The sequence below is a fragment of the Conger conger genome, chromosome 13, assembly GCF_963514075.1.
Source record: "Conger conger chromosome 13, fConCon1.1, whole genome shotgun sequence".
Classification (NCBI taxonomy): domain Eukaryota; kingdom Metazoa; phylum Chordata; class Actinopteri; order Anguilliformes; family Congridae; genus Conger; species Conger conger.
Window position 1 is genome coordinate 9,227,458 of NC_083772.1, and position 24,515 is coordinate 9,251,972.

General features: G+C 48.6%; 1 protein-coding gene across 1 annotated transcript in view; it reads right to left on the minus strand.

Moving 5' to 3' along the window:
- Positions 1 to 24,515, minus strand: part of nbeab (neurobeachin b) — a 353,874-nt gene that overhangs the window by 179,104 nt on the left and 150,255 nt on the right. Inside the window, 9 exon segments of the mRNA XM_061216918.1 lie at positions 9,334 to 9,772; positions 12,222 to 12,390; positions 13,513 to 13,578; positions 15,454 to 15,575; positions 16,628 to 16,808; positions 19,832 to 19,855; positions 20,608 to 20,761; positions 21,189 to 21,406; positions 22,718 to 23,686. Of these exon segments, the coding sequence (XP_061072902.1) occupies positions 9,334 to 9,772; positions 12,222 to 12,390; positions 13,513 to 13,578; positions 15,454 to 15,575; positions 16,628 to 16,808; positions 19,832 to 19,855; positions 20,608 to 20,761; positions 21,189 to 21,406; positions 22,718 to 23,686 (2,342 nt within the window).

Below are 24,515 nucleotides of genomic sequence, written 5' to 3' on the forward strand. Positions count from 1 at the left end.
AGCCAGGGAAAAGAGCCCAACGCACACCCAGGTACACCATCCATCAGCGTTACGGAGCAGCTGGAAACGGGAGGCACCTGCACAAACAACATAACGCTTTCCAATGCTCGCTCTCCGTGGAGGCGGAGGACTTTGCGCTTCCATTCCCTCGCTGCGAGGCTGGGCTTCGCTTCAAAGCTGACCTCAGAGAACGGGTTTACCTCGTCCCTCATCCGTCAACAAGACCGATTCCTCGTTCAGCAAACAAAGCCGGGACCCCGCCCTTCGCGTCGGCCCGATACACCATTTTCTATTTCAGCAACAGAACGAACCGCATAGCTGAGATTCCCAGAAATCATTTCCAGCGAAGCATTTTAATTCACGACACAAGGAGCCTTTCAGTCTACTCTAAACAGTTAACGGCAAGGGCTGCAAAAATAGAATCCAGGAAAATACCCCTATTTTACAACGTCTTATATTATCTAATTAACCCAGTTGAAAGCACAAATAAGCACTATCCATCCAGCGTTCCTGCTGTTCTGAGAGGAGGGAGAGAGTAGTAAAGATATTAATACTCCTTTAGGAGATCCGACGGGGGTGGAAGTTCTGTTCCTAAAGCTATGCGAGTGCCTTCTGCCCTGCAGACAGAGAGCACTGAGAGAGTTCATCCCAGCGTCATTATTCTGCTGGACGAATGAAAGGATGACATGTCACAGTGCCGGTCCTGCCGGTGTGAGCATGCTCAGACCTCGCTCGACAACAGCACCGTAGTGCTACACACATCCAGCCCTGCAGCCCAACAGCACAGCACTAGAGCGCACAGCCACAGCAAATAAAGCAGCTGATCAGTCACAGTCAGGTTAGCTGAGCTGGTCAAATGCAGGAGTGATTGGCTGCCTTCCTGTTCTCTGGTCTCTGCTGATTGGCTGTCAAACACCCCTGTCTGTAAACGATACATTCAGCAGGACCTGTGTGTTGAATTCATAGAAAAGATATGGACCAAGTGCCTGGTAAGACACACTGACTATCCACGGGCTAGTGAAAAGTGTCAAACACAGAGCCGCCATGTTGTACAATTTGGAGCCAGTGACGGCGCAGTTGGGCCACTCCACCTGTAAGCGTCTGAGACAGAATAACCCGGAAATTACGCAAACTGTCCCTGATTCGCCAACAAAGTAGTGTTGCATCTTCAACGATAACACAACAAAATAAAGACTTACCACTTTTTTTACCATTACTTTTACATTGGAAACAGGTCCGAATGACCTACACTGGAGCCAACCACATTGCTCCAGGGGGTATTGTCCCGTGCTTAGTCTAATCAACTGTAAGTCAGCGGAATAAGAAGTTATCACTGCCCGTTTATTCAGCTGGACATACACTGAAGCAATCGAGCGTCAAACCCCAGGGCACAACGGCAGTGCCAGGCCTTGGGTACGAACCCCCGGCCTCTGGGCAGCACCCCGTCGCACAGAAATACTCGGCCACCCTTCTGACGCATTCGTTATTCAGCGCTGCCGACGCACTGCGCGGACGGCACTGGCGCGCAAAATGGCGTCTGCAGCGAAAAGAACAGTCTAGACATTCATGTGATCCCGCGGCCCGCTGCAGCCTCTCCCGGAAAGCGCCGGAAAAACAGGGTTAATTGTGGTCAGCGGGCTGACGGAACGGAAGCGGCAGCCCGGGACATGAATAATACACACATCGGCTCATTAGCGCGATCCAAAAATACGTCTCCAACAGGGCCCTGTTTATTTATGAAGAGCTGCGTGCTGTCACATGGCTGCTGGCACCAGGGATCGGGGGGGGAGCCGGGGACAACGGGGCATCGGAGAGGCCTGGGGTAAAACTGGCATGGGGGTAAAACTGGCATGGGGGTAAAACTGGTATGGGGGTAAAACTAGTATGGGGGTAAAACTGGTAAACTGGCATGGGGTAAAACTAGTATAGGGGTAAAACTGGTATAGTTGCATTGAAAATCTGGGATGATGGCATTTTTACTGCCATCTATTGAGTTATCTAGTACATCCATCTATTATCTAGTATTGGACACTGGCCTGGTCACCCGTGTGACCCCAAAGGTGAGCCCCAGCGTGTCACCCCACTCCACCGATAAGCCGCAGGAGTTACGGTGAGCCACACCTGCCTGCTCAGCAAGGGTCTACTTCTGGAGGGGATGGTACACAGCGAACCGCCCGCTGCAGACAGGGGGAAAGTACTGATGCGCAGGCCACTGGGTTCTGTGGAGGGGCAGGAAAAGAGCCCCCCAGATCCGAGCCCCCAGAACCGAGCCCCCCAGAACCGAGCCCCTCAGAACCGAGTCCCCCAGAACCGAGTCCCCCAGAACCGAGTCCCCCAGAACTGAGCCCCCCCAGAACCAAGCCCCCCAGAACGAGCCCCCCAGAACCGAGCCCCTCAGAACCGAGTCCCCCAGAACCGAGTCCCCCAGAACTGAGCCCCCCCAGAACCGAGCCCCTCAGAACCTAGCCCCCCAGAACCGAGCCCCTCAGAACCGAGCCCCCCAGAGCCGAGCCCCTCAGAACCGAGCCCCCCAGAGCCCAGCCAAGCAGCCAGGGCCTCTGCGACAGGCCATGACGCACTTAAGCCCCTCCCACCGGGTCAGGTGACGCGTGGCCTCAGGCACCAACGTTCTGCATCATCAGGGCGATTCTCACAGAGCGGAGCCGCCATCACAGAACACGGACACCACGCTGAACACCTTCTTTTCTTTAAAGTTCAAACAAAGAGAAATGTGTTGTACAAGTAGCCTCCACGAGTGTACCATTTGACACACTAATGCAGTGTTATGTACTTTCACACACAAGCATGTTTGAAGGTGATAAATGAAATATGCTATAATAATAATAATAATTCTCATTATTACTGTTATTATTTATTTAAAGAACACATACAAGCAGATACACACCAAGGTACACAGAATCTCCTTCTAAAAATCTTAATACAGAGAGATAAACATGTCCAGAATCTCCTGTCCTTCTCCTTTAAAACAGAAGAGACAGGGAGAGAGTGGGAGAGAGAAAGGGAGAGAGAGAGAGAGAGAGAGAGACAGAGAGAGAGAGCGATAGAGAGGGAGAAAGAGAAAGAGAGGGAGGGAGAGGGAGAGAGATAGAGAAAGAGAGGGAGGGGGAGCCGGGGACAACGGGGCATCGGAGAGGCCTGGGGTAAAACTGGCATGGGGGTAAAACTGGCATGGGGGTAAAACTGGTATGGGGGTAAAACTAGTATGGGGGTAAAACTGGTAAACTGGCATGGGGTAAAACTAGTATAGGGGTAAAACTGGTATAGTTGCATTGAAAATCTGGGATGATGGCATTTTTACTGCCATCTATTGAGTTATCTAGTACATCCATCTATTATCTAGTATTGGACACTGGCCTGGTCACCCGTGTGTGAAAAGGGGTGACCCGCCAAGGTATGACTTTGCACCCCAAAGGTGAGCCCCAGCGTGTCACCCCACTCCACCGATAAGCCGCAGGAGTTACGGTGAGCCACACCTGCCTGCTCAGCAAGGGTCTACTTCTGGAGGGGATGGTACACAGCGAACAACCCGCTGCAGACAGGGGGAAAGTACTGATGCGCAGGCCTCTGGGTTCTGTGGAGGGGCAGGAAAAGAGCCCCCCAGATCCGAGCCCCCCAGAACCGAGCCCCTCAGAACCGAGCCCCCCAGATCCGAGCCCCCAGAACCGAGCCCCTCAGAACCGAGTCCCCCAGAACTGAGCCCCCCCAGAACTGAGCCCCTCAGAACCGAGCCCCCCAGAACTGAGCCCCCCCAGAACCGAGCCCCTCAGAACCTAGCCCCCCAGAACCGAGCCCCTCAGAACCGAGCCCCCCAGAGCCCAGCCAAGCAGCCAGGGCCTCTGTGACAGGCCATGGCGCACTTAAGCCCCTCCCACCGGGTCAGGTGACGCGTGGTCTCAGGCACCAACGTTCTGCATCATCAGGGCGATTCTCACAGAGCGGAGCGGCCATCACAGAACAGATTCTCACAGAGCAGAGCCGCCATCACAGAACACGGACACTACGCTGAACACCTTCTTTTCTTTAAAGTTCAAACAAAGAGAAATGTGTTGTACAAGTAGCCTCCACGAGTGTACCATTTGACACACTAATGCAGTGTTATGTACTTTCACACACAAGCATGTTTGAAGGTGATAAATGAAATATGCTATAATAATAATAATAATTCTCATTATTACTGTTATTATTTATTTAAAGAACACATACAAGCAGATACACACCAAGGTACACAGAATCTCCTTCTAAAAATCTTAATACAGAGAGATAAACATGTCCAGAATCTCCTGTCCTTCTCCTTTAAAACAGAAGAGACAGGGAGAGAGTGGGAGAGAGAAAGGGAGAGAGAGAGAGAGAGAGACAGAGAGAGAGAGCGATAGAGAGGGAGAAAGAGAAAGAGAGGGAGGGAGAGGGAGAGAGATAGAGAAAGAGAGGGAGAGCGAAAGAGACAGGGAGAGAGAGGGAGAGGGAGAGAGGGAGACAGAGACAGAGAGTAAGGCATACCAGGGCACTTTGCTGGAGAGACCCTACAGGAACAGACTTGCTGAAATATTAAAGATCACCACGGACCTCGTTCCCCTTTCCCAAACACACAGAGCCACGGCATCACTTATTCATCCCCCACTCCACCATCAAACATCGGCGTGCCGTGGAAGCAGCACATTCGGCAGCGAGCGCTTAGGAGAAACGGCCCCGGTTACTCCGGGCGGCGTGATTATTTTCCTGCGGACATTGTTGTTGGAATCATAATATTTCAGCTTCCCGTGGGTGCACTTGGCAGCTCTGGGATCGAGCGCCACAGAGTGCCACAGAGGCTGTTGATAAAATATGAATACTTTTAATGAATAATTAATTTGCCAGGCACTCATGAATGATGTATAAATAATCCAACATATATTTTATTAATAGGATTGTCTTAATTGAGTTGGCTCGAATAAAGCAAGGATTAATCTCGAGATTAATATTAACAGGATCTACGGGCTCTCCGAGGAGCATATTCCTTCACACTTTACTAGTGAATAACAGCTGATAATGTGCTTTTAATCACAGAAATCAATCTCTTAAGCACTCTGCTCACAAGGAGAAGCAATATACGAGCATTCAGGAGTTTTAACAAACAGACAATAATTTCCGCCTTATTTCAATTTGTATAACAGCTACAATTCACGCAGAGTGACACACATAACATTTTTATTAGCATAAATAATTTTTATAGATGCTCTTACAGAGCAATCACAGGAGGACAAATCGCTATCACCAAATTGAGCTGGGCCATTTGAAATGGAGAACTTTTAAAAATGTAAATTTACACAAACTTTGCCTCACTTATTCCAAACACAGTTTTTAGAGGAAATAAAAAGCGCGGAGTGTCACAGGAATAAAAGATGTAGGGGAATATGGGATCGGATGATTCGGTTCCCTTTACAACAACAAAGAGATTCCTCTGGAATTAGTATGCCGTGAAGGAGACGGTCCTTCACGGACCTTGAAGCAGAACTTTTCTCAGTAAATATTTTCCTCCTGTCCCCCAGGCCCTCCTCATTTGAATTTGCCGATGTGAGGGCAGATGAGGTTCCGGGGCCCGAACACGGCGCACTAATTGAAAAATCCACTTCCACCCGAAGGCGCCGGACAGAAGGGGGCCAGGAGGGAGGCGGCTCGGGCGGCGGGCGGAGTTTGAGGGGAATTTTTTTTGATGTTGTCACTCCCAATCTATCGAGGGGCTGACAGACAATCGAACGGCCGGGTCCCGCGGATTGGCAGCTCATTCCCCTGGCAGGTGGCAAACAATTAGACACAGCGATCTGCGGCCGCCCGTGTCATTAAGAGCCCGAGACGCGGGCCGGGTCGGCCGGCGCCGGGCGCGCCGTGTGAAAGCATTTCAAAAATAATACACTTCACCGCGGCGACTCATTTTGGGCCTGCCACGTCCCATTACGGCCCTGAGCGGTGAAGGCGACAGCCCGGCCCCGTCCGTGACGGGCGGCCGCTTCTGTTTAATCTGTCATCAACGCCCTGGAGACCCTAATCTCACCCCCCCCCCTCTCCCCCTCCCCCTCCCCGTCATCAATATCCCCTCCTCCGCCTCATTCAGCCGCCTGCATACATTAGCCGGCCCCCGGCCAGGGGAGCCGCCATTGTTCCCCCGGAATCACCGTGTCCTCGCCCCCCCCCCGTCCCGCACCGGCACAAAGGGGCCCTGGGAGTGACACCCGCCGGCCGGAGAAAAGGGGCCGCTCACCCTGCACCCCGACAACCCTCCACCCTGACAACCCCCCCCCACCTCTGCTCCAGCCATTTATGTCCGTTTCTCAACAGAGGACGTTTAATGTGATTCATCCAAATTCAGGCAGCAGAGGTTATGGGGGTGAGGGGCAGGGGGGAAAGGGGGGTGTTTAGGGGGCGAACGGTAAAAGAACATCTGACGAGGCTAAATCAGGAGAAACTCACTTCCTACCTCATTGTTTAGCCACCGAGAACACATTGTGCCGCACTACTGTTAATAAAACACAGAAAGGTAGCTTGTTAAAGCCAGCCTTCAAGTACCCATTAAAACTTTAACACTAGAAAGTTAATGTAACGTTGAGAAACCCGATGCCGTTGGTTGTTTGGACTTTAGCATTAAAATTACTCTAACACTGACAAACTCTCCTGCTTCCACAACTTTTCCTAAATATTTGGACTTAAAATAATTGTGTTTGTGAAATTCCATTTTCTACACAAAGGCCCCCCGGCACACAATAGCAGCAGGTGGCAGCCAGATGTGAATCTGTCCCTCTCGCCTCCAACACTCTCCCCCATTCAGCGACTGAATGGCCCACGCTTTTCATACGAATTGCTTAATCGAGCGATATCAAAACTAATTTCACACATATAATGAAACAAAATGAATTAATCGCAAGACTGTAGGTGGCCATGAATAATTACGGGCTTTATAGTTATATAATGACAGGTTTCTATGATGTTTCTAATGATAGGTTTATAGCTCCACCGAGTCCAACATTTAAATTTTTTTTCAGCAAAACTGAGGCTTTGAATACGCTCTGAATAGCCGTCATCATGATGGGGAAATCACGTGAGCGAATGGGCCCTGGAGGAATGACAGCTCCTACAGATTCACGCAGACCCAACAGATCTGCAGCTGAGCCTGAGTGTGAACCCCAACTCAAGACAGGGGCGGCCTGTAGCGTAGCAGTTAAGGTAAATGACTGGGACCCGCAAGGTCGGTGGTTCGATCCCCGGTGTAGACACAATAAGACCCGCACAGCCGTTGGGCCCTTGAGCTACGTACAGTTGATTAGACTAAGCAGGAGACAATCCTCCCCTGGAGCAATGCAGGGTTAAGGGCCTTGCTCAAGGGCCCAACGGCTGTGCGAATCTTATTGTGGCTATACCGGAGATCGAACCACTGACCTTGCAGGTGCCAGTCATGTACCTTAACCACTACGCTACAGGCTGCCCTGTACAAGGAGAGTCCCGACAAATGCAACATCATGTTCATTCTACAAGCAGTAAACAACAATCCAACACCAGGCTAATATCAACTGAAAAGTTCTCATGTTTTTGTCCATTATACAATGAAGGCATTACGCAGTGGCTATAGATGTGTTACACATGTTTTATATACACTTACTAGCAAGTGTTACCACAGAGTTAGGAGTGGACTGAATAATGTGCAGGAAGACTCAACATTAACCCTCCTATTATGTTAAATGTTAATGACCGTTTTTATGTTTGGGGTCAAATTGACCCCAACAGGTTAAATAAACGCAAAATTATTACAAAATAAACATTTTGACACTTGGGGTGTTGTCTTCTTATTGGCTCCTAAATGACTACCCTTTAACCATAAATATGAAAAATCTGTGAGAAACGTCTCAACTTAGAGCCTGAGGTACAGGATGTGAAAGCTTGGCACCTGTATGAGAATGTGCCACCAGAAGCATCCACAAAGAAATCTGAGACAAAAATAAAAATAGTTGTGTTTTCTGATATTTTATACAAAAAAGAGGGTCAAAATAAGTCCATACAGCACATGCCAAGTTGATACGGGACTTCTGAAAACATTATGTTGCCAGTTCACTATTTACAGAAAAAGATGAAAAAAAGGTTAACTGGTTCTTAAGAGATGTCAAACACTGAATGGGTCGAATTGACCGCAATCATAATAGGAGGGTTAAGTTCAGCTAATTTCAGCAGTTTTGTGTTCTGCAGAACACGAGGTTTAGATTTCATGAGGCCCAGACCGATGGCATATACACCTTATCTGCTCCTGGAATGTAAACATCCCAAAAACATGCAGACGTAGACATTTTTTTCAATGTTTGAATGTCTGTAACCGGGGCCGAAATGAATAATTTTGTGGCAAAGCCATTAACGTTAACCCCGATAACCCACAAACACATTATGGCTAATCCCGAGGGGATTTAAAACAGCTCTCTGAGAGCAAGTACAGAAAACACACACAGCATTAACGTCATGGAGCTGGAGAAATGGCAGCCCTGGTGAGGATGAAGCTGTCAGAGACTTAACAACTCAAACAACTTTAACCTTTCAAGACAAGAGCAATATCAAACATTACTCACAAAATATATACTGTATACAAGTCTTTTGTAGAATTGTTTGCCTTGTCAGTAACATTTGGATCTGCTGATGCTTTCTGAAATATTACTTGCAACATTACTTGTTAAAGTTATTTTAAATATGCAGCAACTCAACTCAAGCCGTTTAAGCAGTAATGTCCGATTCTTCTGTTCAGGGTGTGCAGTTAGCAAAAAGGCAATAACACGGTTGATTTTTAAAATTTTCTTTATCAAACTCAAGTATCTGGTCTGTTAGCTGTAAACTGTTCACAGTAGAAGGTTTGGGGTACACAGTAAAAATGTTCCAACTCTGAGGTCCCTAATTCACACCGGACATTTTATTAAATTCAATATTACGTGCACAGTATAGCTCTTTTAACAGAAGACTTTACAGAAGGGCAAAAAGAGTGGACGGGTGTGTATTTGGGAAGGTGGGCGGGAGTAACATAAGATAACGTAATGGCGAGAACAAGCCATTGAGCTCAGCAATGCTCGCCGTTTCCAACCACTAATTGTACCAACTGCTTAGTTTGCTTAAAAGCTAAATCGCATCTAGCACCGTATCAAGCCTGGCCTTGAAAGCCCCAAGTGTTTCTGCCTCCACTACATGTCCTGAGCAAGCAATTCCACACAGCGACCACTCTCTATGTGGAAGAAATACTCCCTAATACCTGTTGCGGAATTTATCCTTTTGTCGGTTTCCAGTGTATTTGGGAGGGCGGGAGGGCGGACCCACCTGTCGAAGGAGTGGAACTGCATGGGCAGGATGGCCTGGGTCTGGGCCTTGACGGCCGGGTCGGGGTAGGGGAGGGGCTCGGGCCCGGGCTCCGGCCCCTCCACGGGCGAGGCCACCAGGCTCTTCAGGATCTCCTTGACGTTGATGCCCTTGTTGCCGTGGGAGATGCTGGAGATGGAGGGGGCGGGCTTGAGGCCGTCGGCGCTGGGCGACTGGGCGCGGCTCTCCTGGGCCTTCACCTCGGAGGACAGCGTGCAGAGCAGCTCGCTCATGGCGTCCGGGCCCCCGGCGCTGGCCTCCAGGTCCGCCCCGTTCAGCACGCCCGACACCTGCTCCTCCCCGATGCCTGAGTCCGTGTGCGGGAGGGAGCTCTCCACATGCAGGTCCTCCCCCGGCGTGGGCACGTCCTTACCGCCCTCCACAAACCCAGACGGGTTCTCTGCGGGGGGGGAGACAAAATATCTGCTAAATCTGCGTACGCTTTCCCAATGTTTTGTATTAAAAAATACACAAGCATACACACATAAGAGCTTCTTTGTACATATTCCAGATTTGGGTGGAATTTGAGCTCCCAATTTTTTTTTTCTTCTTTTAAAAATGCACACCACCCAGATGTACTGTATCACAACAATTGACAGTGGGGGGGAAAATGAAGTGATACAAAAAGATAAATGAAATTTATGTATTAAACAAATGTCCTTAAAACCTATTGAACAAATGTCCTTAAAACACCACCAATCACTGTGACCATCTTTGAATGGAAAAAGCTGAAGATACTATATGTCTACCTCGCAGACTACCTTATAACAAAGCTATAATACAAAAAAAAAAACCACACAGAAGACCACTAAATACAAATTCATTAAATAGATTTGCCTTTAATAAAACACGTAGAATTAGCGCTACCAATTATTAGCAGTAGATAGGCCTCAGAAAGCCCTTACAATAGCCACAGGATTCACCTGGATAATGCCAGGGAGATGGCTTTAATAACCCCACTGAGCGGAGATATATCCATCACAAAGCTAAGCCCCCCTCACAGGAAAGAGCCCAATCACTTTCTGCGCTAATAAAAAACTAATCCCCAATTCAATTTAAATCCGGTAGTGCGATGGAGAAGATAAATTCAGAGCGGTTATTAAGGAGATCTAAGGGAGATGGGGATCAGCGTTCGCTCTGCTGGAGGTGAATGGAGGTCCGTGGTCTACGCTGGATTAGAGATGGAGAGATAATCACACAACTCTGATTGACTGATTGTTACTGTACTTCAGGCTGATTTCAGTGAGCAGCGTTGTAGATTGACCATTTTTTGGATGTGGCCACTGCACGGTCACCGATTTGAGATGCTTTTTGAAGTGTTGTGTAGAGCCCAAAGGCATTATGGGGAGTCATCTCCGCGGAAACACGGCCTGGGATTCAGAAAATGAATTTCGGGACCGAGTGCAGGGCAGGGCGGCGAAAGAGAGCCAAACAAGGTTCACCTGCCTCTGTCCTTCAACCGGAAACTGCCAACCGCCATCTTGTCCCACCTCCCCCTCCACCCCACTCCATCCTCAGACGTCACTCGTCTTCAACATGGCCACCGACGAGGTCAGCGGGGCCTGCGTCAGCCGGAGAGGATGTCTGTGTTCCCCCCTCCATCAGAGAAGCCACTGTGCCACATCCCCCCCCGCCCCCTCTCTTTATTCCGCTCATTTGGGAGGGCAGCGCCCCTCCCTCGCCCCGCGGAGGTCCCGCGCTCTTCCTGGCCCTCTCTCTGATCCCACACTGCTCTGGTAGATTGGCCGCTTAATTGGTGCTGACAGACGGGGCTGGAAATAGAACCTCACACAGCTCCGCTCCCGAGCACTGCCCCTTCCCCCTCGCCCAAACTCCTCCTGCCCCTCTCTGTTGCCCCCCCCTCTCCACTTCATTCTCCCTCTCTCTCTCTCTCTTCTGTTCTCTTTCACCATCTTCCCCTCTTCTCTCTCACACCATCTTCTCCTCTCTCTCTCTCTCTCTCCATGTCTCTCTCTCTGTCCTCCTCCCTTTCTCTCCTTACTTTAACCCCCCTCATTTTACATCTGGGCCGTTTCTATCCCTCCTGCACTCCCCCTCCATCCTTCCATCCTTCCATCCTTCCATCCTCCTCCGCTTCCTCTCAGCCCCTCTTACTGTACTAACCTTCCACCTTCCAGACAGGCCTGCGGACCAGCTGCAGGAACGCACACACTGAATAATGCATCACTGCCTCTCTACCTTTGAACCACAATTCTGCAAAGGCCTGAATTATTTTCTTCACAACTCTCAAAGTCATTCTTTTTTTTTCTGAAGGTATTTGGCCAGGCAAAAAAAATAAAAAATACATTTAAAAAATGTCATATTTCAAAAAGAAGACGGACCTCTCTAGGGGCAGAGAAAGTCTGTTATGCCATGAGGTGGAGACGGATGCTTTTGTAATGACTTTTCCCTACCAGACCCCTGCTGTTAGTCAATTGTATGCTTTGCAATTAGTGGGGCGCATGAATTAATCATGGACACGCAGCGGGGGAACAGATTTTGGCTCTAGTTGGGTTCAGCTCAGCGGACAGGGCAAGGGCAGAGGCACGCTCAGAACGAGGTAGAGTCCTGTTCCTCTCATCATGGTCCTCCAGGTCCTCCGGGGCCACAACAGCAGCTTTTTCACCCTTCCTTTACCTGGGAGTCAGGTGTGAAGACAGTCTGGCCAATCGGCTGCACTAAGTGTTCAGCTAATTACCAGGGAAGGAAGGACAAACCAGGGCTGGATTTGGATTTGATGGCGAGTTTTGACGATACCTGCTGTAGAGCATTTTAGAGTCCTGCTCCAAACAGGAGGGGGGTTAAGATAAGAGAAGAAGAGTGTGGAGGAGGTGAGGTCAGGATCGTACCGGTACTGGTAGGTGAGTTGATCTCTTGCCGGATACTCCTCCCCGATTGGCTGCTGGACCTGGCAATCTCGCGCTGGGGCTCCAGGATGTCACGGTACTTGGAGACCATCAGGACCGAGATGAAATAGACCACAGCAAGAGCCAGGAATTGTGCCTGTTTACTGTCGTCCTGGAAACAAGAGGCATATGTCACACGCACACGCCCTGACACCCCCTACAGCCAGCGGCAGCTCCAACAGCCAATCAATATTAAAACAAGAAAATTACATTCCCAAACCTTTAATTCCCTGCCATTCCCAAACGCCATTCTCAAACCTTTCATTCCCAAACCTTTCATTCAATGCCATTCCCAAACGCTATTCATAAAAATGTAATTCCCTGCCATTCCCAAACCCTTCATTCCCTGCCATTCCCAAATTCCATTCCCAAACCCATCATTCCCTGCCATTCCCAAATGCCATTCACAAGCCTTTCATACCTGCCATTCCCAAACTGTTAATTCCCTGCCATTCTCAAATGCTATTCATAAAAACTGCATTCCCTGCCATTCCCAAATTCAATTATGAAAACCTTCATTCCCTGTCATTCCCAATAGGCATTCACAAACCTTTCATTCCCTGCCATTCCCAAACTATTCATTCCCAAATGCCATTCCCAAACCTTTCGCTCCCTGCCATTCCCAAAATGTGGTTTTCTGATTTTGAGGGGCCTGACTACACCTCTAAGAATTCTCTTTAGCTTTTCTCCCTTATAATGCTTTAATCTCACATTTTACACACTGCACATTATGTAATAACCGTATTGCGCGTGTGAATTCTGTAATAGCTCAAAATCTGTAAAATGCATGGATAAGTAGTGACACAATATTGCATTGTATTGTTTTATATTGCACATGTCCACCGTGTTGCTTACTGTAAGTCCTTCCCTCCCCCTCTATGTGCTCTTTCACAGTGTTTCATCACCTCTTATCAGTATGTACACACACAAACACAAACAAAACAAACGCTCACAAAAAAGGACCTGTACACGTAGAAAAGCACACACAGACACATGCTCTTACATGCACGCATGCCCATAACACAAGTTCAGACAAGTAGACAAGCACTCACACACAAACACACACTCTCACACACACAGACAGACAGACAGACAGACAGACAGACAGACAGACAGACAGACAGAGACACACACACAGACACACAGACAGAGACACACACACACACAGACAGAGACACACACACACACACACACACACACACATAGAGACACACAGACACACCTGCATACTCACCACATCGCGGAAGACGACAGCTCGGAGCCGATTGATGTCCACATCCTGCAGAAGCCTGTCAGGATCCTTGATGAGAGAAAGGTTACTGAGGACATTATCTAGGGTAGTCAAAAGCACAGTACAGTCACATACTGGGGAAATTATCGAGGGTAGTCAAAAGCACAGTAACAGCCACATACTGGGGACATTATCTAGGGTAGTCAAAAGCACGGTACAGCCACACACTGGGGACGTTCTCTACTTGCACTTAAAACAAAAGCCATTTCCGGCAGGTTAATACTGTGAAAATATATTCAATGAAAAGAAGATGAGATGGAATACTAAAAAGGAAAATTGACAACAGGTGTAAACAGTTATAATGTGAGCCTGTTTATGTATTCACTGGAATTAAAATCCAGGGATGGATTCCTTTGAGGGTATAAAATGACTGAACACATTAAATAAACACAATAAAAAAAGCACAGGCCACCATTCCACAGTTATAGGAAACAACAGCGGTTGCAATGTAATTACAGCTCGATATGTAAGAGTCAAATATATCTTGATTAGTGGCTCAGTATGTAATTATACAAATGTTAATGGATAAATTTCTCGAAGATGGGGTGATGGGGCATGCCACACAGTATGAAGGCAGTGAAACATATTGGCTAATAATATGCAGTAGCAGATGAAGGGCAGATACAGCTGAGTGTAACAGAACTTTAGCAGAAGTGTAATAGCGGTCTATAATGCATTAGTAAGAGTGTAATAGAGGTTCAACATGCATGTAATAGAGGTCTACAACAGGTTAGTAAGCGTGTAATAGAGTTGTAATAAGTTTGAGAGACATGGACTACTAAGGCTGCATTGGAAAAAGGTGGAATGGGTCAGTAACGGAGATAATTGTTCAAGCAGAGAGTGACAGCAGAAACACTTTAATGAAAGTGCAACAGAGGCAGTTACAATGCTTTTATAATATATACAGCAGGGATACTCAAATCTGGGGGCATTGGTACTGCGAAAAAATGCCCTGCACCAGCATCTCCTAAATCCCCACTTGAACCCCTCCCCCCAATTTCATAAGATGACACTACCATAGCCAAGAACTTGAATTGTGACTCATAATTGTTACTGTTACTAAAAGACACAAGACTTATCAGCCTGTGATGACACATTACATTACATTACATTATTGGCATTTGGCAGACGCTCTTATCCAGAGCGACATACAGTTGATTAGACTAAGCAGGAGACAATCCTCCCCTGGAGCAATGCAGGGTTAAGGGCCTTGCTCAAGGGCCCAACGGCTGTGCGGATCATTATTGTGGCTACACCGGGATTAGAACCACCGACCTTGGGCGTCCCAGTCATTTACCTTAACCACTATGCTACAGGCCGCCCCTGTTATTCAAAATGCAATACGATATGCAACAATATGTATTGTCTTTATTGTCTGATTATACAGATACTTGACTAGTTTCATAAAATATTAATCTGAATTTGACTACTTTGCCATCTCCAAAATGTACATACACACAGGTCATACTTTTGACATCTAGTTTCTTTTTATAAATCCCAAATCTGTGGGAAAATTAGTGTACGCATCTTATTTGTGCGTACTGTATGCACTGTTTATAAATGAGGCCCAGGTGAGTGCCAGCTAGTGACATTATTAGACTGAACTATCAGGCAGAAAATATTTGATTTGAGTATCCCTCACATGGACTGTTAATTGCTTAGTAATAGAGTAGTAATAGAGTTGTAATAGATTAGCAATAGAGCTGTAATAGGTTAGTAACAGAGTTTCAGCTGTGGTTAGGAGCTAAGAGGTGTAATAGTTTAGTAATAAAGACAACTGTAAAGCTATAGTTAGAGTGTAACAGAGAGGGGTAAAGTTGCAGAGCGCAGGGAGAGAGAGCCAGAGAAGGGGCGGTTGGGGGGGGGGGGGGGGGGGGGGGTTACCTTGCTGACGGGCGGAATGTTCTGCAGGTTCTCCTGGGTCTTGCTCGGGATGGAGGATTTGGTTGTTCTGTCCCTCTGTCTCTGTCTGCACTCCAAACAGTTCCTCACAGCCACACAGCAGACTGCAGAGAGAGAGAGAGAGAGAGAGAGAGAGAGAAGGAGAAAGGGAAAGAAGGAGAGAGAGAGAGAGAAGGAGAAAGGGAAAGAAGGAGAGAGAGAGAGGGGGGGGAGAGGGAAAGAGGGAGAGAGTTATGTCTCATTTATTCAAACATTGCAAGAAAGGTATAAACAACAACCTTCAATCCACAGGTGTTCAAAAAGAGACTAAAAGGAACAAAAATAAAGAACCACATTAAACCAAAATGAAGATAATGCACAGCTATAAAACCATCTGAAAACCTAGAGAAAGAGAAAGGGAGGGAACAAGAGAGAAAGAGAGAAGAGAAGGATGGAGGGAAATAAAGTATTAAAGCAGAATGGAGATGACAGAGGGGGTGTGAAGACAGAATGATGACTATGAGAAGGTCAGGTGCACGGTGTTTAATGCTCAGTAATGCAGGACGCAACATGATGACTTGATAGCTGATTAGCCTCTCACTTCATTATAAACTCTAGCCCAAAGAATCAGCAAATTAATGCAGGAATGTATCACATTACGAGACCGAGACAGACCTGGATACAAGGACATCTACAGAGACACAGACACACAAACGCACAGACGCACACACCCCACAGACATACATACACAGACACCACACAAACACACACACACACACACACACACACACACACCACACAAACACAAACATACATACACCCACCCCACAGACACACACACCCACACATACACCGACACACCACAGACACACCCCACAGACACACATACATACACACACCCCCACCCCACAGACACACACACACACACACACACACACACACACACACAGACACAGACACAGACACCCAACAGACACACAGACCCACCCACACCACAGACAACACACACACACACACACACCACCGACAGACACACACACACCGACACTCCACAGACGTACAGACACACACACACACACACACACACACTCTCTCACACATACACAGACACACACATACATACACACATACATACACGCACACTCACACTCACACTAACACACACACACACTCTCACCCAGTCGGAGGCACTGGCGCATCAGGCCCCCGGAGGACATGTTCTTCTCGGCCTCGATCTCGCTGAAGTTGAGGGAGCTGGCGAACACCAGCACGTCCACCATGGCCATGAGGCGGCTGAGGAAGGTGACGGCCGTCTCCGAGGACATGCCCTGCGTGGCCTCGATGCTCTCCAGCTCCGTCTGCGGACAGGGCCAACACACACACCGTCTGAGCCACCACTGCACAGAGCTAAAACTAACCACACTCAACCCCAAAGTCAACAATACAGTACCTGTGTGGGCTACCAACACTTCAGAGTTAAAACTAACCACACTCAACCCCAAAGTCAACAATACAGTAGCTCTGTGGGCTACCAACACTTCAGAGTTAAAACTAACCACACTCAACCCCAAAGTCAACAATACAGTAGCTCTGTGGCTACCAATACTTCAGAGTTAAAACTAACCACACTCAATCCCAAAGTCAACAATACAGTACCTCTGTGGGCTACCAACACTGCACAGAGTTAAAACTAACCACACTCAACCCCAAAGTCAACAATACAGTACCTCTGTGGGCTACCAACACTTCACAGAGTTAAAACTAACCACACTCAACCCCAAAGTCAACAATACAGTACCTCTGGGGGCTACCAACACTTCACAGAGTTAAAACTAACCACATTCATCCCCTAACTCAACAATAAAGTACCTCTGTAGTCTACCAACACTTCACAGAGTTCAAACTAACCACACTCAACCCAAAAGTCAACAATACAGTACTTCTGTGGGCTACCACCATTTCACAGAGTTAAAACTAACCACACTCAACCCCAAAGTCAACAATACAGCACTTCTGTGGTCTACTCTGGTCAGATTACACTTCATAATTTAATTACAGCCAACACTTTACAATAATGTTACATGAACTGGCCTTACCTAATGTAGTCATTAACTAACTACTCAGAAGATAATCTGAGATAATCTTTGTGAATGTTAACAACTGCATTAGTTAATTAGGAAAAAAAAAAGGTTAATGCATTTGTTAATGTTCAACTTAATTAATGATTAAGAACTACATTAGTTAATGCCTGTTTATGTAAACATCTGGAAGTGTACCAACACAACGACAATTAGCATACGCTCTTATCCACAGATGCCCATTAATAATCAAGAAATATTCATGCCAACTTAACAGTTGATACAATGAAAGTTTTGGTGACAGCAAAGACAACTCAGACTGAAGGGAGCAGGATACGTTACTATACAAAGCACAGGTGGAGAACGCTCATAAAGACGGTTTTTAACACTGAACTTTGTCAACATTAACGGTGCGCCATGCAGAGTGGTCGAGGGTGGCACAGCCACGTGATTGGACAGAGAGGAGTCAGGTGACAGCGGAACACGTGCCGATGTCGGAGCAGTGCAGTTATAAATGGTGGAGGAGTGCAGAGTCATCCTCGTGGGCGGGGTCATGTGCCGTGGGGTTGGGGGGTTTAAGTGCAGGGTGAAGGCATCAGGTGAGCGTGGTTCAGTGTTCCCTCCCCAAAGCATCTTCCTCTCTCCGCAACATATTAGCGCAGGTACAGATCCTTTATGTGTTGAGCTAAAAACACAATTACTCGAGGTATCTGCTGGTAGGCGACTGTACAACAGTGAAACAAATTTAGTATCACGGGAGGCGAGACAAAATAATAAAGTGGTGAGCTAGACGACTGTAAAAACGCTGCCCTTTAGCTTTCAAATCGCTTGTTATTTCTCCTGTGAAGAAAAACAGGGAGTGTGTACAGGGGGGTCCGTGTACGCTGCCTTGGTTAAAACTGGAGTCGCACGTCTCTTGTCTGCTGAAAGACGGAGGGAGGAAGAGGCTGCGGAGGAGGGTGGAATACGGGGGCGGGGTCACGACCCTGGCATTTACCCACCTCGGCCCCGGGCCCCGCGAGGGCCGCTGTCTCTGACACCTGGGGGCCCTCACTACGCGCTCCCGCCTTTTGAGAGCGAGTTTTTCCTTTCTTCACGTTCGACAGAGAGGGAAGACAAACTTTAAACGTCCGCCCCTTCCTGGCGGACCGCTCACTCACAGAGACAGCAGGTCCCAGAACAGCCCCGCCCATCAACGACATCACTTACACTAACACAAAGCCCGTTGCCCGCAGCAACTGTGAATGTACACTGAACATAAGGGAAAGAAATTCTCAACTAAACTAACTTGTATTTTTCTATAAAGCCTATCATAAAAACCAAAACAGTAAGTAAATTGTATATAATACTGTAAGAAACATGGTTGAACATGGAGCCTTTAAAGATGTGAACACATTCTCCTTTAAGTACACAGATGTCAGCCTCAGAGCATATGGTGTATGTTAACCAAACCGAAAGTGAGATAAGGTTTGAACAGGTAAGGCAAGGTTTGAACAGCCCAACAGCAATATGACGGACTGTGGCGATTTTAGTGGATCCTCCTGTGCTCAGTAGACCGTCTCTAAGAGGTGAATCAGGCTGCCATCTCTCGCGGGACACTGTACACCTCCCGTCTCCTACAGGCAGACTCCCCGGCCAGTTTTGCGGGATGAGGAGGCCAGCGCTAGCTGTTCTGACCGAATTTCAACCCCCAGCAGGAGCGAGGTCATCCAGGTGGTTGGGGGCGTTCAGGCCTGCTGTTCGCCAGGCTTTCAACTTGGCAAGAAAAGGCCATAAAGCAGCATGGAGGTGAACATTAACCCAGGTCCGTGCATAACGCCTACTCATTCATTTACCATCTACACATCCTGTGTATCGGGTGAGCTCCGACACTGTGCCACTGGGTGAGCGGCTGTGAATGAACGGAGCTAATGATGCGCAGGGTCCTACAGACCTTGTGTTCAGATTTATAGCCAGCGTGTGAAATCCATAACACAGCTGTGGCTGCTTGGCTCACTCGGTTACAACAAGACCCAACCCCTCTTTCAAAACCATCACTGGAACTGAGACATGGAGCAGGTGAGTCACGGCCAAAATATGAGTCCTGTCGCCTGTGGAATAGCCTTCCCTTTAATCACAAACAGCACAGATACATTATTTCATAATAGCAGAGATGCCAACTGTCTTTTGACGCTCGTATATATTAAATACAGACAATTCAGGTTTTCCTAAAATCAGCTCCACCTAAAACAAGTACTTGGGGATTGAGAATTGCATGCTGGTTAGTAGAAAAAAGTTTGAAAAATATAAAAAATGAAACTTACAGTGCTGGTACTAACCTTAGAACTCTGGACATGCAACAGACAAAAACGAACAACAGAATAGAACAAACAAAAACAACAGCACAAAAGATTATTAAAATCTAAAAACGTTCACTGGTCAAGCACTTAGCAAAATAAAGATATTTACTCAGAGTGTCCAGCTAACTAAACACGAAGGTTAACTAATTAGTTGATTAGTTATCTAAAAAGAAAATGTGCAAAATATAACCCAGTAAAGGTAAAGCTAAGTTAAAAAAGCATTGGCATTGGTAGTTAGTACACCAAGGCCTTAAAAGGCACCTATGGTTGACCTCAGAGAAAACATTTGCGGGACACACCAATCAATTGTCATTAATTCTGCGAAGGCCATCTACATTCTGAGTACTAGGTATGTCCAACCCAAACACTTTCTCTTTATTGAAAATATTTAGTAACTTTCTCATTTAAAATTATAGCATAATTTAATTTCAGTCCCCAAATAGACTTATGCACAAGTTTAAAGTAAGGTGAAATATTGAAAACATGACAAGATGACAATCTTAGGTGCCAGTTAAGTTGCATCCCGGCTAACACGAAATGTCCTCACAACGTCATAGGAACATTCTGTCAACGTAATAACAATGCCACTACATTGCAGCCACACGGTGAGAATGTTTTGTGTTAGCTGGGATTGTCTTTTAGCTGCTACTGATCCAAGCGCTCCACTCAGCATGCAGTAAGACCGCACTACCACTAGATGGCAGTCAGATGCCAGGGGAAGGAGGCTGGCCCACACTCACAGAAGGAGACGTGGCTGCTGACAGCAGGGGCAGAATTCCTCCACAGGCGATGATGATGTTGTCTACCATTTGAGAAATTAGGTGGATGGTGTTATGTACAAAAATGATGTTCTCGTTGCTGTTCACAAAGTCCATGACCGACTTGGTGGAATGGCTGCAGAGAGGAGACAGGAGGAGATATTCAGCACGCAGGTGCACCGCTCTACCTTTGACAAGAGGAGGAAAGGTCACGAACACAGTGTGCATGAAGCCAGAACGATGTCACGGTGCACTTCCTGTGGGTGCAGACACTACCACAGAAATTTAATTTTAAAAAACTACAAAATGCCAAGATGTTTACGGGGAACATCTTGTGTACCTGACCTTACTTTTAGTTTATGGAGAAAGGAAATAATGCCATTGTTTCTGGACAACATAAAAGGGTAACAAGGGTGTATTGCAATATTTGGCCAATTTTTTTTTTTTCTGAATTACTTTGTGGCGATTCAGAAATTTTCTGAAATAGTAATCCACGAGAGACAGAAATAAGGAAGTAATACAAAGATACGATGAAATGAAGTCGAGTAAAAGCGGACTCTGACCTCCTCCACACGTGCACGTCCGTCTCCAGGGCGAACAGCAGGTCGGTGAGCAGGCGCTGGTGCATGGGCGACCACTTGAACTCTGGGATGCGGAACATGGTGGTGCGGGGGCCGGGGCTGAACTGGCGCCTCTGCTCCTCCGTCATGGGCATGCCCCGGAAGCCCAGGTCCACCCGCAGGTCCCTCTCCATCTGACTGGCCATGCGCCCGTGCAGAGTCTGGCACAGGGGCGAGAGCGGAGCCCCCGTTACCCAAAACGCACCGCGCCCCCGTCCGCTACGCCCAGAGCCCACGACCCACCGCGTGAGCTAACTGCTGTGCATTTCGCATCTCAACGCGTCTGGCTGCGTCTCCAGAAGAAGAGGTGGGAAGGAAGTTTGCTTCCTGCAGCCCACACCGTGATCTAATGGACTCATGTGGGCTACAGGAAGATAATAGGCTTCCCACTCCTGCTAAAAATGCAGTCAGACGTGCAAATATGAAAAGCACCTTTTTTTTTTTTTTTTTAGTAATTCAAAATAACAGGTTGTACACTGTAATTAGTACTGTGCGTGTAACTAATGCAACGCGCATAATTCAGACTACATCCTAATCCTGGTCTAATCTGGTCGCAATACATAAGGGTAGTTGTCCATGGGGAACGCAGGGGGAATCTATCTGCAGCGGGTATCTATCTGCACTGTAAAAACATGAACCTGCCACACAGAACGGAGGCCTAAAAAACACCTTCAGCCCTCCACAAGAATCACTTCCTGGGTCAAGGCGGCGCGACCTATATCCGATACAGGAAGCAGAGCGTATAAAGAGGAAGTGGAGGCAGAATGAGCCTCTCTCTCTCCCAGCGTAGGGTTAGTGCTTTATTAATAGCCTGTTTCCTGCTCCCCAGAGGCCCGTTCTGAGCTTGCTGAGGAGCCTCCATTAAAGATGACGGTTTGACGGTCTAATGTGTCTGCCGGGCCCGGTGTAGTCACGCCGTTATTAAAGATTCTTTCAGTGCCACACAAATCAGTTCAGGCACAGGGCAGGGGGGGGAGGGGGGCTCCTGGCGGTGCGTCAGCTCTACGCTCCCCCCTGGAACTGTGACTCGCTATGTCAGTTCCACGCTGCCGTCTGTATTTACAGCGATCTCTGGGTAGCTTTGCCAACTTCACCGTCTTGTACTTCCAACTCAAAAGTGCCCTAAATAATCCACACACATTTTAAAGGGCCTTTGCCTGCGGTGATATTTGCAGATACATTTGCTGCCTTCAGCTCAGAGAGGAGGCAGCCCTAAGAACAGCAGTCCTCACTCACAGACGCTCCGACCAAACTCCTGCAGTAGCAAGGTTTGTCCACTAGGTGTACTGAAAACCCAGTGAACGAACAACCGCCTGGAAAGTTATCAGACGCTAATTTCCAATTAGCGCCATCTGTGTCCACTCTGCAGTCGACACACTTGGGCAGAAACTGTAATTTTTACACAGAGAATCGGTCAGGCGGGTCATTCACACGGCGTAAAACGCTTAAACGGCGAGCTCCGGGCGCGGTACCTGCGTGGTGGCGGTGGTCTGGATCTTCTTGATCTCCTTGTCCTTGCCGTCGTCGGACCGCTCCGTGTCGGAGATGGTGCTGGCGGCGTCGGCCCCGCCCCCGGCCTCCGTCACCGTGGCGACCGGCTCGGCGCCCTCGGCGGGTTTGGCGGCGCCCTCGGCGACGGCGTCCATGTCCTCCAGAGCGGAGCGCAGCTTCAGCTCGCCGTGCTCCAGCGCGGACGGGGGCGCGGGCGGGGCCAGGTCGGAGCTGCCCGTCATGTGGGCCAGCAGGCCCAGGTCGTCCCCGCCGGTGTGCACCTGGAGCCCGGGCGGCGGCAGGACCAGGGGCTCCGCGGAGCCCAGCTCGGGGCCCTTCCCGAACAGGAAGCCGCTGTTGCCGGGGACGACGCCGACGCCGCCGGCGCTGTCCTTCTCGTCGGCCAGCGTGATGAGCGGCCCGGCGTTCTTGTCGTCGGCGCTCTGCCCGTTGACCCCGCCCAGCGTCTCCACGGCGGCGCAGTACACGTTGTCCAGCAGCGAGTCCACCTCCACCAGCGCCCCGTTCTCCGACACGCCCACGCCCACCAGCGTCTCCGGCGACAGGTCCAGGTCGTCCAGCTTCACCTCGGTGGCCTCCACCTTCTCCGCCTTGATGTCCACCAGCAGGTCGTGCACCTCCACGCGCACCTCCTCGTCCTCCTCCTCCTCCACCTCCTCCCCGCCCGGGCCCTTGGGCCCCCCGGCCAGCAGGTTTCGGGCGTCGGCGCTCTCGGGGTAGTCCGCCTCGCTCTCGGGCGTCTGCGTCTGCGAGCCGCCGTCGTCCAGCTCGCGGATCTCGATGGCGCCCTTGATGCCCGAGGCCTGGGCGGACAGGCCCGAGATGGTGCTCACCAGCCCCTTCTTCCCCTTCTTGATGTTCTCCTCCTCCTGCCGCTGGTACTCCTCGTACATTTTCGCCAGGTACTCCTTGTGGGCCTCGTAGGTCACCTGGAGGGGAGGCGCACAGGAGGGTCACCGCCGCAACACGCCTTGTTCACGGGTCATTACACTCTAGATAACGTTTGCTTTTTCGCTGTCAAGGTGTTTGCGTGGCTACGTTAGAGTGAAACATTTTAATACCTACTATTAATTCAGCTTTTTTAAAAATGCTATCATTTTATGAAAACACTGCATGATCTCCTGACCTCTAAAGTTTGAAAAGTACTTTCTGCAGTCCTCTCTCTGGGCCCGCCCCGATCATAACGTCACGGTTCCTCTACGGATGTACTGCTGAATCATATGAAAGTCGATCGAGACATCGAGTGGGACGCCCACAAATTTGTCTGTTTAGTTTTAACGGCTCAAGACGGATTGGCAGCCGTTACGGATCAATACTACAGGGAACACTGCCGGCAGCCGATTGGTTAGAGCAGGGGTGCCCAATCACGTGCCTCATCTTTGGTTGGAGGTGCATTGATTAGTGAAATCAGTGGTTGTATTGGTTAGAGCAGGGGTGCCCAATCACGTGCCTCATCTTTGGTTGGAGGTGCATTGATTAGTGAAATCAGTGGTTGTAGCGATTGGTTGGAGAATTATCAGTCATATATTTGAGTCACAAGTCTCAGCTGCACAGCAAAAAAAAGGAAACAAGCCTACGTTTAGAAATAAGAGCGTTATTAGATGGAGATTAAAGGGAGTGCTTCATGACAGTAATTGTCATCATCCGGGTGCAAGAAGTTAAACACCCCCACTGTGGAGTACCACCCACGCCACTATCCTCAACCCCCACCCACCCCCAGGGGTGAAATCATCACGCATCTGCACCAATAAAGCCCTA